Source organism: Tursiops truncatus, chromosome 20 (assembly GCF_011762595.2).
Source record: "Tursiops truncatus isolate mTurTru1 chromosome 20, mTurTru1.mat.Y, whole genome shotgun sequence".
NCBI classification, from domain to species: Eukaryota; Metazoa; Chordata; class Mammalia; order Artiodactyla; family Delphinidae; genus Tursiops; species Tursiops truncatus.
In genome coordinates, this window is record NC_047053.1 from 51,329,779 (window position 1) to 51,346,100 (window position 16,322).

General features: G+C 56.0%; 1 protein-coding gene across 9 annotated transcripts in view; it reads right to left on the reverse strand.

Moving 5' to 3' along the window:
• TMEM94 (transmembrane protein 94) overlaps positions 1-16,322 on the reverse strand; it is a 34,749-nt gene that overhangs the window by 10,711 nt on the left and 7,716 nt on the right. For 2 of the 9 annotated variants that reach the window (XM_073797081.1, XM_073797078.1), the window contains exons 1-5: positions 8,545-8,787; positions 2,088-2,207; positions 1,606-1,733; positions 1,026-1,162; positions 253-455 (exon numbers count right to left, since the gene is read on the reverse strand). In XM_073797081.1, the coding sequence (XP_073653182.1) occupies positions 253-455; positions 1,026-1,162; positions 1,606-1,733; positions 2,088-2,207; positions 8,545-8,598 (642 nt within the window). In that variant the 5' untranslated portion in view covers positions 8,599-8,787. Of the gene's footprint in view, positions 1-252; positions 456-1,025; positions 1,163-1,605; positions 1,734-2,087; positions 2,208-8,544; positions 8,794-12,925; positions 13,056-16,322 lie in introns of those variants that run through there. The other 7 variants (XM_033847411.2, XM_033847410.2, XM_073797079.1 and 4 more) reach the window with 6 other exon arrangements.

The window sequence follows — 16,322 nt, forward strand, 5'->3', positions numbered from 1 at the left end:
GGACCATCAGTTAGCACAGAGTCAGTTAGGGTGGGGCCTGGGGGACTGGATTCCTAGCAGCTTGAGGACCAGACAGAAGAAAGAACAGGACAAGGAGAAAGATGTTCCAGCTTTTCTCCATTCTCCTGGAGCCCTTGCCAAGAAGCCCAAGAGCTGGGCTGGAAGCATCAGGATTAAGCCCAGGGACCCTCCCACCATTGCCGGTGGACACTCCCACAGCATTTCCAGGGAAGGAGAAAAGCCTCCAGCTACCTTGATCCCCCTCAGAGAAGCAAACGATTCTTGGCCAGGCCTCAGAGCTATGATGTCTCCTTCTACCAACAGGCTAACTGGCAGGTTGACGAGATGTCCATCTCTGTAGGCCCAGTGTAGGGACCAGGATGGTGCAAAGGGCATGTGGAGGTCTGGGTACATGGCATCTAGCCACTTGATCTCCTTGCCATCCCTGAGGGCATCTGATGAGAATGGAAAGAGGGAAACAGCCTCACCCACTGGATCCACACACCAGCCAGATCCAGCACACAGCTATGAAGCTCTGTCTGCTCTTCTCCCTTCCCCAGACGGCCTGCATCAACCCACGCCGCTCATTCCAACACTTCCCCTCTACGAGGCCACCTCCCCACCACCCCAGCGCGGGCACTTGCACCTCCTCTGAACACCTGAAGCTCTTATTCTTTGTACCCTGCTTCCATTCAAATACATTTTGCTAACTTTGCTAAGGGCTTTGAGGGGTGTGCTGAGCTTCCTGAGGGGTACAAACGTCAGAGATTAAGCCGATTTGGCCCCTGGCTTTGAGGAGCCATTAGCCTTTCTGCCCGCCCCAGGCCACTGCCTGGGTACCCATAGCCGTCCCACGGCTCTCACTGCACCACTGAGAAGAAAGCAGGGCGTCCTTATCCCCTGAATGCTGACCGCAGGCAACAATGTGCTGGGGCTCCTGGCTGGGGCTCGAGACGGGAGCTCCAGGGCTCTGACACACCCCAGGGCACCTTTTCCCACCTGACTCGCCTGCCCCTTGGCCTCACCTTGGATTTGGTCAATGATCCCTCGGAGTCTCCGTTCTACCTCTCGGCGCTTCAGGCGATCTTGCCGCCCAATGAGGACGAGGTTGAGGAGCAGCAAGAGGAAGAGCGCAGAGGCGTTCACCAGCTCCACCCCGTGGCTGGCAGGGAGAAGAGGGGGCACTGGTGGGGGGCGGGCCGGGGGGTCTCCAGCCCACCAGCTCCACCCCATGGCTGGCAGGGAGAAGAGGGGGCACTGGCGGGGGGCGGGCCGGGGGGGTCTCCAGCCCACCAGCTCCACCCCGTGACTGGCAGGGAGAAGAGGGGGCACTGGCGGGGCACGGGCCGGGGGGTCTCCAGCCCAGCCAACCCAGGGCCCCACACTCCCCTCCCCAGTCCCTTCTGAAAAGAGGGTCTTCTTCTGGTTCTGACACCAGCCGGCCAAGGGACTGTGGATCCCTACGCGACCCAGGCGCTGACTCTGGGGGCAGCTCCCCTCTCCCCGGGATGTCCCAGGCGGGTGTGGAGGCGGGAGGGGGACAAGCCCAGACCCTGCGCTGGGAGAGGTGGGAAGGAGCCCCTCCCAGGGCCTCGGACCGCGTACCTGCCAGCCGGCTGGCCCCCGTAGCAGCCCAGCAGCAGCAGCACGGCCAGGAGCATGAGTGAGGCGCCGGGCCAGTGGAAACAGGAGCAGCGGTTACTGTGGTGCAGGAAGCTGCTTCTCCACAGCTCCTGAGGAGGGAGGGGCAGGAGGCCAGGGAGTGAGAGGCCCCGGGGGGGGGGGGGGGGGGGGGGGGGCAAGCGAGGAGGGAGGAGCCAAGATTCTCTACCCCGCATCCTAGCCGCCTTCCTCCCTCACCCACCCGACGGAGAGCCCAGGCGGCCACCTCTGTCTTCTCGCTTTGGTCTCGGCTGGGGTCAGGACATCACTCTGAAAGGAACCCCGGCCTCTTTCTGATTTTTAGTGATGCCTCAGTCGGGTCACACCGTCCAGGGTGACAGGGAGAGTCATGGCCCCGAGAATGTGCTTCCCAAGCTTTTCCACCGCCCCAACTAGGCTCTGGACTCCCCATGAGGATGTGTCACCTTCCATGTGAGACTTTTCTTCCGTTCTTTTAGGTGTCCGTCCAGCACCGCCTCCAGCTGCTCCTTCAGGATGCTGAGGGCCTTCTGGGTGGACAGGCCCAGGGCCAAGGGAGCCTCGCCCTGGAGGGAAGCAGGAGGCACTCAGCATCCCTCAAGCAGGAGGCACTCAGCATCCCTCAGGAGGCCCTCCCCGCCCACCTCCCCAGAACCTTCCTCCCTTCTCCCAAATCCTCACCCTCCCTCCCTCCACTAGCCCTGACTCCTCAGGGCGTGAGCATGTTCAGATCTCCACCAAATTAAAAGACGTTCAAGTACACAGTGCCCTGCTCCTCAAAGCCAAGTTTAAAACAAAACCAGAGGGCTTCCCTGGTGGCACAGTGGTTGGGAATCTGCCTGCCAGTGCGGGGAGCACGGGTTCGGACTCTGGTCTGGGAGGATCCCACATGCCGCAGAGCAACTAAGCCCGTGTGCCACAACTACTGAGCCTGCGCTCTAGAGCCCGCGAGCCACAACTACTGAGCCCACGGGCCACAGCTACCGAAGCCCGTGTGCCACAACTACTGAAGCCCACGCACCTAGAGCCCGTGCTCTGCAACGAGAGAAGCCACCCAATGAGAAGCCCGTGCACCGCAATGAAGAGTAGCCCCTGCTCGCCGCAACTAGAGAAAAGCCCGCATGCAGCAACAAAGACCCAAGGCAGCCAAAAACAAAAATAAATTAATTAATTAAAAACAAAACAAGGGCTTCCCTGATGGCGCAGTGGTTGAGAACCTGCCTGCCAATGCAGGGGGCACGGGTTCGAGCCCTGGTCTGGGAAGATCCCACATGCTGTGGAGCAACTAGGCCCGAGAGCCACAACTACTGAGCCTGTGCGTCTGGAGGTCGTGCTCCACAACAAGAGAGGCCGCGACAGTGAGAGGCCCGCGCACCGCGATGAAGAGTGGATCCCGCTTGCCGCAACTAGAGAAAGCCCACACACAGAAACGAAGACCCGGGCTTCCCTGGTGGCGCAGCGGTTAGGAACTCGCCTGCCAATGCAGAGGACATGGATTCAAGCTCTGGTGCGGGAAGATCCCACATGCTGTGGAGCAACTAAGCCTGCAAGCCACAACTACTGAAGCCTGCACGCCTAGAGCCCGTGCTCCACAACAGGAGAGGCCACCGCAATGAGAAGCCCGTGCACTGCAACAGAGACCCAATGCAGCCAAAAATAAATAATTAATTAATTAGTTTTTTTTAAAAAAAGCAACAAGAAGAGTCTGGTCTTATAAAAAATTTTAAAAGAAAGAAACGAAGACCCAACACAGCCAAAAATAAATAAATAAATAAAATTAAAACAAAATAAACCCCAAAAAACAAAACCAGAAACAAACCTTTCTTTACTCAGTGTCTTCTAACTCACCTTTCACTCAAGTCCCAACCCACCACCAACAGCATCCCCCAGCCCCACTCAGACCGTGCTCACCACTGAGCTCCCGACTTATTGCACTGGGGCCATCTTTCAGATTTCCCGGGCCAGAAAATAGGTATTGTTTACGTGGGGAGAAGAGAACTAACCTGGAGATTCTGGCTTCACGTTGTTCCTAGTAAAAAACATTAGGGAAAAACCCCCACCGACTTCTGTTACCACCATTTCATAAAAGGGAGGCTACTGTAACCCTACCACATTGGGAAGGACACAGTCTCAGAAAAAAAGGCAGCTGCTGCCAGGAAAGGACCTGCACTGACCGCACTGCACTCTCATCTCACCGCGGGTGGGTGGAACGTGGCATGGACAGGGGTGGTTCCCAGCACATTGTCCTATGTGACCCCATGGCCTGGCCTCTCCCATTGAGACCCCTTGTTCCTGGGCTTCTCTACTGTTTTGTCTTGTCCGTCTACCCCACAGTCCACCCTACGACATCTTCTCCACAACTTTATGTACGTTTCCAGGGCAACCCCAGCCACATGGATTCATGTGCCACCAATAAGCTTACAACTGCTAGATTTCACCTCTAGCCTGACCGCCACCCCGAATTCTGACCCGTTCCCTAAACTGCCGCACAGCTGTTTCATGGGTACCTATGAGTTGACACGTCCAAACCCCCGAAATTACCACCCGGCCCTCCCCGCCCGAGCCAGCACCCCTCCTACAGTTACCATCACCCAGGCACCCCAGCCCCTCCCTGCAACCTCTGCCTCCCCCTCCCACCTCCCCAGTCCCGACCTTTTCCAAACCAACCGCTGCACCCCAGCCAGTGAGCGCATGTCTGATGAACTGACCCTGTTTACCTTTAAAATCTAGCCCAGACTCCTGAGCATGGTCTGGGATCTGCCAGCTTCTCCAGCCTCCTTTCCTGCCATTCCTGTCACATGCCGCACTCCCCCAGTTCATGTGTCAGCACCTTTATGGATTTTCCTAGCCAAGAACACACTCCCTGCCCCAGACAACTCTTACTTCTCCTTCGAGACTCAGCTCAAACACCACCCGCTCTGGGAAATCTTCCCAAAACCCAGGGCTTGTATGTGCAATACAGGGGGAGGTTTGTATTCCAAAGGCAGCCCGGGCAACCTCGCTCACAGGCGGCATCACGGAGGACCGTCGGTATAGATTTGCCTGTCTGGCTCTCCCACCAGACTGCCAATGCCTTGAAAAGGGTACTAAATTCTTCCATCTCCACACCCCTCCACCAACCACTAAGACAGTACCTATCACAGGGCAGCAGCTCGTGAATGCTTGCTGACTGACTGAATGAACGCCCATGGAGTTTCACTGGTCCCCATGACACCTTCGTCAGGGTTGTCAACCCAGGATCTGTAGCAGAAACACCTGGACCTTTTACAAACGTGGCTGTCCAGGCCCCACCCAGACCTAGTGAATCAAAACTTCTGGAGGTGAGGCCCAGTCCAGATTGGATCTGATGCACAGATCCCCAGTTGGGGGTCCTGGAAAAAGAAGGCCCCCAGGAAAGGCAGGGCCTGGGGGAGGAGTGAGTGTTTCTCAGGGGCCACCTGAAGAGCACCCATGTGGGCTTCCTCCAGGGAAAGTTCCTGAGCAAGAGGCACAAAGGCCTGGACCTGGGGCACCAAGAAAGGGACTGGGCTTATCTACTGAGTCCTGGCCAAGGGTCACTGAGCCAGCGATGCCCTGGCTGCCTGGGCTCACGCCCTACCCTCTTCCCTCCTATCCCCGGGGTCCTGTCCCGGCTTTGCCCACCAACATTCTGGATTTCCTCCTCCCTGCCGGTCTCCACGTCCACCCACCCCCTTGGCAGGCTTGACCCTCGCCAGACACACATCTCCACGACTAGGAGTTGACGGACTGGGGGCCATATCCCCTGGCTGCAGACCTGGCGTGGTGGGAGGCCCCTGAGTGGAGACCCCATGCTGGCCTGTCGCCAGCTCCCTCGGCCTGAGGAATGAGGATGGGCTTCGGAGTGGGCCCGGCCCAAGACCTCCCAGAGCCCTTGCCTAAGTCTCACCTAATCCCTGCTCTCCACGGTGGCTTTGGGGGATTATGAGGATGAGAGCTGCTGCTTCTCCGAGGGGATAACTGTTTATTTCCGCTCGGGAAGAAATGGCCCTCCGGGCAGGGAGCCGGCACCCGCAAGGGTAAATACGGTACTCCAAAGCACCCACCTCCCTCTGGCAGGGATCGGGGCCTCCCTGAGAGGCCGTGGTCCAGGACAAAGGAGTGTCGGGCAAGGCCTGCATCTCTGCCTCCTTGGCTCCTGGCATGAGGGAAGAAAGCCTCCAGGGGCGGGAAGGAGGAAGAGAAAAGCAAAGGGGGACCACAGGCCTTCTCATGTCCAAGGCAGGATGCCTGCCCCTCTCAGCCCAAGAAGGCCCAAGAAGAATAGCGTTTGGGAGGCCCAGCCTCCCCTCCCCTTTCCGCTTCCTCCCTCAGGCTCGACTTGCCGAGCTCCCTCCCCGCAGTGGGATGTGCAGGTTCCCAGGGTGGACTTGCCTAGGCCAGGTCTCCAGAAATGATAAAGTGAGCAAACCTCCTGCGGGCAGGGAAGGGCTGGTCCGCAGAGGTGGAAAGGCTGCATGCCAAAGGGCGGGAGAGAGGAAGAGCTGACAAATCCCACGGGGCTGCACAATCACCCGGGAAGCTGCTTGGTCTGGAATGAGCGCCAGGCTCAGGAAGGCAGGGAAAGGCTAAGGGGAGCAGCCAGAGAGCCCGGGCGGCGGCCTCCCTCCAGCCAGGCCTTTAGACCAGGACACTCAGGAACTGCCCTCTGCTTGCCCTGTGGCTGCCCTGCCTCTGCTGCCTTATTTCCGGCACCCCCAAACCCCCTGGGCAACCCCACCCAGCAACTGTTTCTGCTCCTTCTCTTCCTCCAGGGTCTGAGAACCTGTCCCATGCTCCTCTCCAGGTGTGGGAGGAGGGGCCAGAGGGTGGCAGATGCTCCCGGGGCAGGGCCGGCAGAGGCGGGAGGGGCCCTGCAGAGCTGAGGGCGTGCATCTGCCCCCGCACGTTGTGTCTGGCTTGGAGCACCAACTCCAGACTGGAGATTAAAGACAGCACAACAGAGGCAAAATAAGCCATTCTGTAATTATACGCCTCCTGAAGAAAGCGCCTGCCTGCACAGCGCCCCGGGGCCAGGACACAGCCCTCAAGGCCAGCCAACCCTCCACGGCCCCAACCCCACTTATCCAACTGCCGTGGCCGCCCGCTGAGGCCTGATGGCCACTCTTCACTCAGTCTCCGGCAGGAGGGTCCCGGGTATGGGTAAAGTCACTATTTCTCTCATTACCCCATGGCTTTCCCCCACGCGGTATGAGAACTGAAGCTGAGGAAATTGGTGAGAGACGTTCACGCTTTCCAAAGGAAATTCAGAAAGGGCTCATGCGTGAGCTAGGTGGCCTTTCTCAAAGCATAGAGATAGGCTGGCACCCAGCGTGCCCGGGCACCCATGGCAGGGCGGGGGGGGGGGGGGGCGGTCTGTGCAAGGACAGGGATGGTGTGAGAAATAAGAACGCCTGTCATACACGTGCCATCTGAGCTCTGCTCTTCTTGCCTAGCAGGGCCAAGAAGGGTGAGGAAAATCTGCCCCAGACTTAAGTACCCAAAGGCAGGAAGCAATTCTTCCTACTTCCCAGGTGCTCAGAAACTCCCACTCCCCAGCCCCAGGCACCTCCAGGAGATTCCTGGGGCCAAGGAGCCAAGGCTAAGCAAGGCCTCTACACCAGAGGGGAGGCGTGGCCCTGCTTCTCCCCTGACACTGAAGCTTTTCGGGTAGAAGCAACCCCATCCCACTGTTCTAAGTGCTCAACCTCAGCTGAACCCAACAGAGGAGCTCGAGGCCATAGGAGGCGCAGGCTCAGGAGAGGCTGCCAGCGCGTGCCCATCGCGCCCCGCTTCATTGTCAAAGGGGGACACGGGCGGGGCCTGGGGGCTGGAGGAGCAGCAGGTGGTGACAAAATTCTATCTGCTAAATCAGAACTGCAAGGAATCTGCTACCGAACAGAACCAGCTCCCCAGGGCCCAAAGCTAAGCATCTGGGTCCGTCTAATGAGGCTTTAAGAGCCAACACGCCTGGGCTGTCCTGTGCCACCTCGGTCAGGTTTCCCAGGTGGCCCAGAACCAGAAGCCCCCAGCCCCCAGTCCCTGTCCTTTCGGGACTCCCCTGAGGTTCCCTCAGCACAGCAGCTGTTTTCCTTCCCATCCTACCTGTTTCGGGAGAAAGTGGAATCTAGGTCCCCTAGGCTCAGGTAGGCAGACTATGAATTGGCCTTGGCCTTTGGCCTTGGCAACAGCAGGTGACCACTAATTAGAACCAGCTGGCCCCTTCGCCAGGTTTCCCCACGGTCACAGCCTCCTTGGCCAGTGCAGGTGAGCGGGACCCACAGCTGGACTCCACGAGGTCTGAACCAGTGAAGCAGAGATTCGGCCACTATCCACCAGGGTCTATCATAGGCGTCACCATAAATCTCTTCCGAGTTTGGCCAGACACAAATCCACTCTGTCTACAGACAAGCAGCTCAAAGCCTCAAGCAGAGGCACCTCCTCCTCTTCCTCACTCTTCCCAGCTCATGCTGACCTGGGCACTTTCACCTGTCTTCTTTCTCACCTCCTGCAGCCAAGACCTAGGAAGAAATCACCCCAGCCCCATTGGCTCCCGCCTCAGTGACTCATGTGGTCCGGCGAGAAAAGCCTCCTTAATGGCCCCGAGGAGGGGTGGCATCCAAGCCTTGTGCCTGGAGACCCGGGTCCCAGCACACCTTGACAGGATGCCCCACGGGGAAACTTGGGCTCTGGTCCCGCTCTGGGTGACTCAGGAGCCTGGCAGGCAGCTACATACACGGGCTTTCTGGCTCCCATCCCCAGCCTCCTTCCACGGTCCTCACTACCTCGTAATCCAAGCCGCCTCCGGCCCAGCTTCCATCTTCAACCGTTAACCCAAAGCCTCCGACACAAAGCGGGGAAGCGGGCGTGTGGAACGGGGGCATCAAGCCCAGCTGGCATACTCACTTTGCTGCCTTTGCCCTGGTGGGCAATCCATAGCTCTGCCCGTTTAAAGAGCATGGGGTAGAGCCTGAGCCACAGCGAGTCAGCCACAGAACTGCCAACACTGCTCTCCAAGAGGAAGAGGAGACAGAGAAAGACAGAGAGGGAAAGAGTGAAGAAAGAGAAGAGAGAAGAGAGCTGGAGCGCGTGTGAGCGAGGAGCGGGGCGGCAGCGGCAGCAGAGTGGAGCTTCAATCTGCTGATTAATTTAGCCTATTTCCAGTCACGCTGCAGATTTAGGGAGGGAGGAGGAGGAGACCGGCTGCCGGTACAGGAGGGAAGGACGGAAGGAGGGAGAGGCTGCGCAGAGGGAGGGAGGAGGGAAGGGGTTGAGAGGACAAAGTTGGTAGGGGCTCTGCCAGCTGTCCAAGGGCTGGGCCCATTCATCAGAGGAGGCGCCGAGGGTGACGTGCCTCCCAGAGGTTCGGATGCGCCCACCACCCACCCCCACCGGAGGAGAGGCTGTGCAGGAAGTGGCTGCCGCCGGCCCGGAGCCCCCAGGGCACCCGCCAGCATGGAGGAGTACTTGGCCTCTCCCCCCGGACTCCCTTTCCTGAGCAAGGTGAGGAGCCCCACCTGGGGCAGCCCCCCAGATCCCTTAGAGACTCCAGCATGGAGTCACGCCAGCAACAGCTCTCTCCACAGTCAGAGCTGCGGGAGGCAGGGGGGCTGCTTATTAATAGCAGCGCATCCTACGTGGAGGGGGAAGGACCGGCAATTGAGAAAACTGGAGCAGTGACTTCTCGGAGGGCAGAGCAGGGGGCTGGGAAGTGAGAGAGCAGAGGAAGCCTGTGGAAGAGGGAAGAGCCAGCTGAAAGGAAGGGCTCTTCCAACACCTAGGACCCAACATCTTCCCACCAGGTGGCAGGGGGCTCCAAGAGCCGCTAATCAAGGCGAGTGCAGAGCTCAGCCAGGAGCCCATACCGCCCAGCCGCATCCAGACACACCTGCCCAGGTGCTGCTGGGACCAGGGCACTGCCTGCAGACGCCGGGCCTCATCCCAGGAAGAAAGAGGAGGCTGGTGACCTGGGCTCCCATCTCCTCCCGGGGCTTCAAGCAGAGCCTGGGCATCACTCTGCGACCCCGGCTTTGACATACGGGAAGCTGTCAGAACAGACCCCCTGGGTGATGTTGGGGCAGGAAACTTCTCTGGCTCCATCCAGGCCACCCTGAGGATGGGGCTGGAAAACCTCGAGGGAGAGGAAATGGCCTAACAGGTCCAGTAACCGGAGCACGGGCTGGAGCCTGAGACCATTTCTCCAGGGCCCTGTTTCCTAGACGACACCATCTCATCGGCAGGAAAGGGAAGAGAGAGCCTCAGCCGGGAAGGGAAGAGAGAGCCTCTGCCGAGTTCCAGCCGGCCTCTCCCCTCCCCCTTCTCCAGCACAGCTCCCTGTGGGCGCGGGCGCGCGCACACACACACACACACACACACACACACACACACACACACACACACACACACAGCGCCAAACCCTGAGCTGAATGGGAACAGGAAAGGAGGGGCCCAGGCAGTCCAGAGGTTAAGGGCAGGAAGTCTCCGTGAGGCCAGGGAAGGAGGGGTCGGCTTCCGAGACAGTCACTCTGAGGACAGCTGCCACCTGTGTAGTCGGGCTGCAGCCTCAGCAAACTGCCAAGGAGACTCCTGTCCCTTGCTCCCAGGTCACACTCCCCTTTAGCTTCCTACCAAGGCACTGCTCTGGGGGAACCACACCCAAGCAAACACTCTCCCTCCTGTGCAACAGGCCCTAGAAGAACAGCTCATAGGGTCTAACCCAGGTATTCCGCAGCGCCCCCCAACACAGCCCTCTGGCGTCTGGCCCCCCTCTGACACTACCCACTTCAGCAAGTGAAAAGGGAAGCTCTGCATCTGGGGAGAAACCCAGACCATCACTGCCACGGCACATCCACCATGGGCTGGAGGACGGGAGACGAGAGAGGAGGGTCTGCAGGGGACACTGAGGACAGGTAGGTCACAAAGAGAAGGGGGGCAAGGTGCAAAGGATCAACCAGCAACAGCCGAACTGATCCTGGGCTGTAGCCAGGTGATGAAAGGCCACCTTACCATCAACTCCCAGCACGCCAGCTTGCCCACTCCTACGCCTCCAAGAAGGCTTCCACTGTTGGAGGCCCCAGGGATGCACTTTAGAAGCCCATATTTACACAACGCGCAAGGTACCTCAGGTAGAGACACCGTCAGATCTGTTACTTAGCTGCTTGTCCTATTAATTCCTCAACTAGACAGTAAGCTTCTCCAAGCCAGAGGCCGTCTCCCAGGGCCTAGGGTTCTACCACCCGAAGGAAGCATTCCATAAATACGGCTGACGATGGTGGTAATGGTGCTTTCTAGGTCAGGAAAGCATCTATCCAGAAAGAAAAAGAAGAGGATGAAGAAAAACCCTCCCCGACAAATGCCCCTGAGAGATATCCAGCCTGGGTTCACAAGTGTTCTTCCTCGGGCTTGAGAGAGAAACCAGCTGCTGGACCACAGAACTTTGTTTCCCCGATTCACTAGGAATGGGTGTTTCAGCCACAGGCTGGAACCGGAGGACAACACTGTCCTTTGTTTTCGGGACATTCAGCCCCACCCTAGGCAGGCCACCACATTGCACAACACCATAGCCTTTGTTGGGGGGGGGGGTGCTCCCTGGAACTGAGTAGCGCACAGCTCTTGCAACTACGCAGCAGCCCTGCACCCAGGCTAGGGGACGGGCAAGTGTAGCTTTCCCTGTGCTCCAGTCACTGCTAGGATGGATACCTGCAGAGCAGCCAGAGGCATCTGTGAACAGGAGGCTGAACACCTCAGCAGTCAGCCGGGCACCAGGTCTGTGTGGACCCTCAGCTCCTTCCCCAGTCCTCCCCAGACCTCCCCATATCTCTTTGGCAGGAAGATCGCTATCCATAAGTTCAAGTCAATAAATATTTACTAAGCCCTTGCTACATGCCAGGCTCTGTGCTAGGAGCCAGGGACACTGAGATAAAGTGGGACAGACAGATGGTGCCAACACAGCGTCGCAAGTATGATGGTGGAGGTGCTGTGGATATGCTGAAAGGAGGGACACTGGAGGGATGAGGAGGACGTATCTGGAGAAGGTCATGCCTAAACCGGGTCTTTGTTTTTTTTTAATTTGGCTGTGCCGGGTCTTAGTTGCGGCATGTGGGATCTAGTTCCCTGACCAGGGATCGAACCCGGGTCCCCTTCATGGGGAGCGTGGAGTCTTAGCCACTGGAGCACCAGGAAAGTCCCTAAACTGGGTCTTGAAGAAAGAAAAGTAGGAGTTTGGCAGGAAAAAGGGTGGGGGGGGGATTTGGGGGTAACGGCCTAAACGTGGAGTGTGTGCCCAAACTCTGAAGCGTTCAGAATTACCAGTGGTAAAGGCCAAGGCAGGGGAGGTGAGGGATGCTGGGCCGACAGGCAGGAGTCGGATTATGGAGGGCTCTGGACCCCACGCTGAAGGTTGCGGCAGGTGGTGTGATGCCTTTTAAGCAGGGGCAACGAAAGGCCAGCTCTGCGTGTTGGAGAGCCTTCCCCGCCCGCCTAGTGGAGGCAGGGGGTCAGAGACAGAGGGACCTGTTAGGAAGGTGTGGAAGAAGGCCAGGCAAGGTGGGGACTTCCCTGGTGGTCCAGCAGTTCAGACTTCGCGCTTCCACTGCAAGGGGCACGGGTTCGATCCCTCGTTGGGGAACTACGATCCCACATGCTGTGCAGCGGAGGCAAAAAAAAAAAAAAAAAAGGCGGCCAAGCAAGGACCTAGAGGAAGGACATCCCCTAGGGCAATCCTCGTCCCAGGAGAGGGGTGCTCTGTTGGATGACAAATCTAACTCCACGTAAAGATGGTATGCCTGGAGGCTGGGGTGCCTGAGCCAGGCTGGGGGAGGATGCCTGGACCCCTGGGCTGCTTACCCCCAGCTGATTCGGCAGTGTGTCTGGAGTCTGACTGGGGAGCTCTTCTCTAACCACAGAGAGGGTGCCCAACTGAGTACTCAACCCAGCTCAGCAGGTTGGAGCAGAGCCCAGCAAAGGGCAAACACGTGAAATTACACACCCCTGGGCAGTGAGTGGAAGACTGGCTCAGAGCCAACCCCAATCAGAAACCGGCTCCCATGCGGCTGTGTTAACTGGTCCACCCTTTGTCCTTGAGTCCCAGCTCCCGGAGCCTGTGTGTTCCACCCAAGCAATAGTACCGTCCAGGGATCAGATCACGTACCCCAAGCCTCAGAGCTGTGCCCCCTCCCTCACTTTTGGTGTAAGGCCTCCACATGAGGACCTCCCAGGCAAACACAGGTAGGGAGAGTCCAACAGAGACACACAGACAATCCCAGTTAGGGAACCGATCATGGCCTACCACATGCTTCTCCTTCAGGTCCATGGGCCCAGGGTACTGCAGGCATGCCCAGAGGAAGGTGGTCACCCCCGAAAGGAAGGCTCCTCCCCAACATGTACGAACCCCAGTGACTCTGTCACAGTCACAGCATCTGGGGAAAAAAAAGAAAGAGGTCCCATAAGGCCGGGTTGCTGGAAGGGGCAGCTACTGTGAAACAAAACAGTATCATCTAAACAGTCGAGCAGGACATGGAGAAGATGGTGCTGGTGACCTCCAGGGCCCCGGCCTGTCCTGGCAGCAGTCAGCTTTACAAATTCCACTCTCTGTGGCCAGGAGGGAGAGGGCTACAGCAGGGATGCTGGAGAGCTGCAAGCTTTCCCTCTTAACCCTAATTTTCGGAGGCACGTATGTTTTGTTCCCTGTGTACTCTTTGACTTGCTGACTTCCAGCAAGCAGGAAAAGCCATGGCTCATCAGCTCTTTATTTATTTATTTATTTAGGCCACATGTGGGATCATAGTTCCCCGACCAGGGATCGAACCCATGCCCCCTGCAGTGGAAGCACAGAGTCCTAACCACTGGACCGCCAGGGAAGTCCCATACCTTCACTTTTAAAGAGGTGATGAGGGACTTCCCTGGCAGTCCAGTGGTTAAGACTCCGTGCTTCCACTGCAGGGGGCACAGGTTCAGTCCCTAGTCGGGGAACTAAAATCCCACAGGCTGGGCATGGCGTGGCCAAATTTTTAAAAAAGTGAAGGTAAATTGGAATCTAGATACAACTTGAATAATCAGGCAAATGGTGGGAAGAGCAGCAGAGATGATCAAAGTAGAGACATGCTCACTTCACCACCACCAGGAGCACAGCTGGGAAACACACGCCACACAGGCCAACGCATACATGCCCACAGTCAGCGGGCCTCTCGAGCGGCTGGCCGACAAGGAGTGCTCAACAGGGACCTGGACGGGTGTCCACGAGGATGGGGGATCCAAGGCGACAACAATCTAGAAAATGAAGATTAGCCTAACCTCCCCACCCCCCACTCCCTCCCCACATAACCCCGACTCTCACCCATCCATCCTGGCGGCCAACACACCTGAAATGATTTCAGATCAGTGTTTGGGTAAAGAGTGCCACTGAGTAATCTGGTTCGGTGCCAGCTGACTACTTGAGGAGAAAGAACTAACCTGCTGACTGGGGCAGTTCTTTTGGGGGCCTGCAGCAAAACCTACGTTAAGAGGAGCTGCTCAGAAGCCCAGGAGAACTGATCCATAAAAGAGCTGTCTAGAAACAATTTTTTTAAAAAAAGCTGTGTCCAGAGGACCCCAGGCAGGAGGCCCAGGCTCTGCAGGCACTAAATCCGACCCACGATCCCGTCCGATTCCTCGCAAGACGTCACAGCCCTGCCCTGCCAGGTCTGTCCCTACCTCTGCTTTTCCAGCCAGGGCCCTCAAAGCTGAGCTAGCCCCGGAGGGTCAGAGACAGACAGTGGCGCTGGGAGCAGCACCGCAGTGCAGTGACATTTGGTTTTTGGCAGCCGACTGAAATGGGATCCTGAGAGGCCGAATGCACTTCTGCCTAAGGCCGCTCTGACTCAGGCCCCCTGGCCCTGTTTACAAGTACAGCTCAAGGTCCCCATGACATCCCATGCCAGCAGGGGCTGGATGAGGCAGTCACCACACAGGGAAAGGCACCAGGAGCCAGATGGGGACCATGCTTAGCTCCTTCTGCCAACGCTACAGGAGTGAAATAACTCTGCGGCCGGATGGGACCACAGCCGTTCCAAAAGGGCAGCCAGGAGCATGACATTTTTCTAAGAGTCTCTGTTTTCCCATCACTCCATACATGGGATTCTGGGAGAGAGTTGTCCTTAGCTGTCTGATCTGAAACCAGCAGCTGTATCCTTAAAGGGCCAGGTCCCCTCCCCGCCCATTGTGAAAAAAAAGCACAGGCTTCAAAGCCAAACACTCGTGGGTTCAAATCCTGGCTCCATCACGTATCTAGTGCCAAATGACCTTGGCAAATCGCTTGTCTCTCTGAGCCTCGGTGTCCTTGTTCATTGAATGGAAGTGATGATACCTATCTCACCGCTATGCAACAGGAATTATGTAAAATCCTATGTGCAGAGGGCCTAATACAGTATTTGGTACATGGTAGGTCTTAATAGTCGCCATTACTATCATCTACTATCATCAGCAAACAAGAAATATGAAGAAAGAGTCACCAAAGTCAAGAATGAGAACTCAAAAGTAAGGAGAAAAAAAAGAAATAAAAGGCATAAAGATTGTAAACAGGGAATTCCCTGGTGGGGCAGTGGTTAGGACTTGGTGCTTTCACTGCCAGGGCCTGGGTTCAATCCCTGGTCAGGAACTAAGATCCTGCAAGCTGCGGGCATGGCCAAAAAAACAAAAAAAAAGATTGTAGAGAAATAAGTAAAACTGTCTTTATTTGCAGAAGACTCAATCATACATGTAGAAAATCCTAAGGAATCTACAAATAAGATATTAGAACAAATAAGTGTGCAAGGTTGCATGATACAAGGTCAAAATATAAAATGCAAATATAAATTAAATTTCTATATGCTATAATGAAATACAGGAAAATAAAAATGTGTAAATATCACTTATAGTACCAAAAAAAAGAAATACTTAGAGATGACTTTAATGAAAATACACATAAGTCCTATACACTGCTGAGAGAAATTAAAGAAGACCTAAACAAAGAGAGAGCTATACCATGTTCATGGAATGGAAGACTTAATGTTAACAGTAATGTTTTAATATTTAAATTAAATAATATTCATACATTTCTATTTATCAGTATTAATATTAATAGGCACCCATCAGAATGACTAAAATGAAAATGACCGACAGTACCTAGTGTTGGTGAGGATATGAACTGATAAATTGCTGGTGGGAATATAACATGGTATAACCATTTAGGAAACCATTTTGGCTGTTTCAGATAAAGTACAGGTGACTCTTTAACAAGGCGGGGGTTAGAGACACCGACCCCTAACACCACCCTCCCACCCCCAAAGCACAGTGGAAAATCCACATGTAACTTTACAGTCAGCCCTCCAAATCTACAGGTCTGCATTTGTGGATTCAACCAACCATGGATCGTGTAGCATTCTGGTACATATTTAGTGAAAGAAATCCACATATAAGTGGACTCATGTAGTTCAAGGGTCAACTATATACACTTATTATATGACCCAGTAATGGAAACATATGTCCTCAAAGAGAATTACATACAAATGTTCATAGCAATTTTACTCAAAATAGCCCCAAACTGGAAATAATCCAAATGTCCGCTCAGGTGAATGGATGAACATTATAAAGCCATACAATGGAATTCTACCCAACAACAAAACAGAATAAAGTACTGATATACACAACAACATGGCTGAATCTCAAAA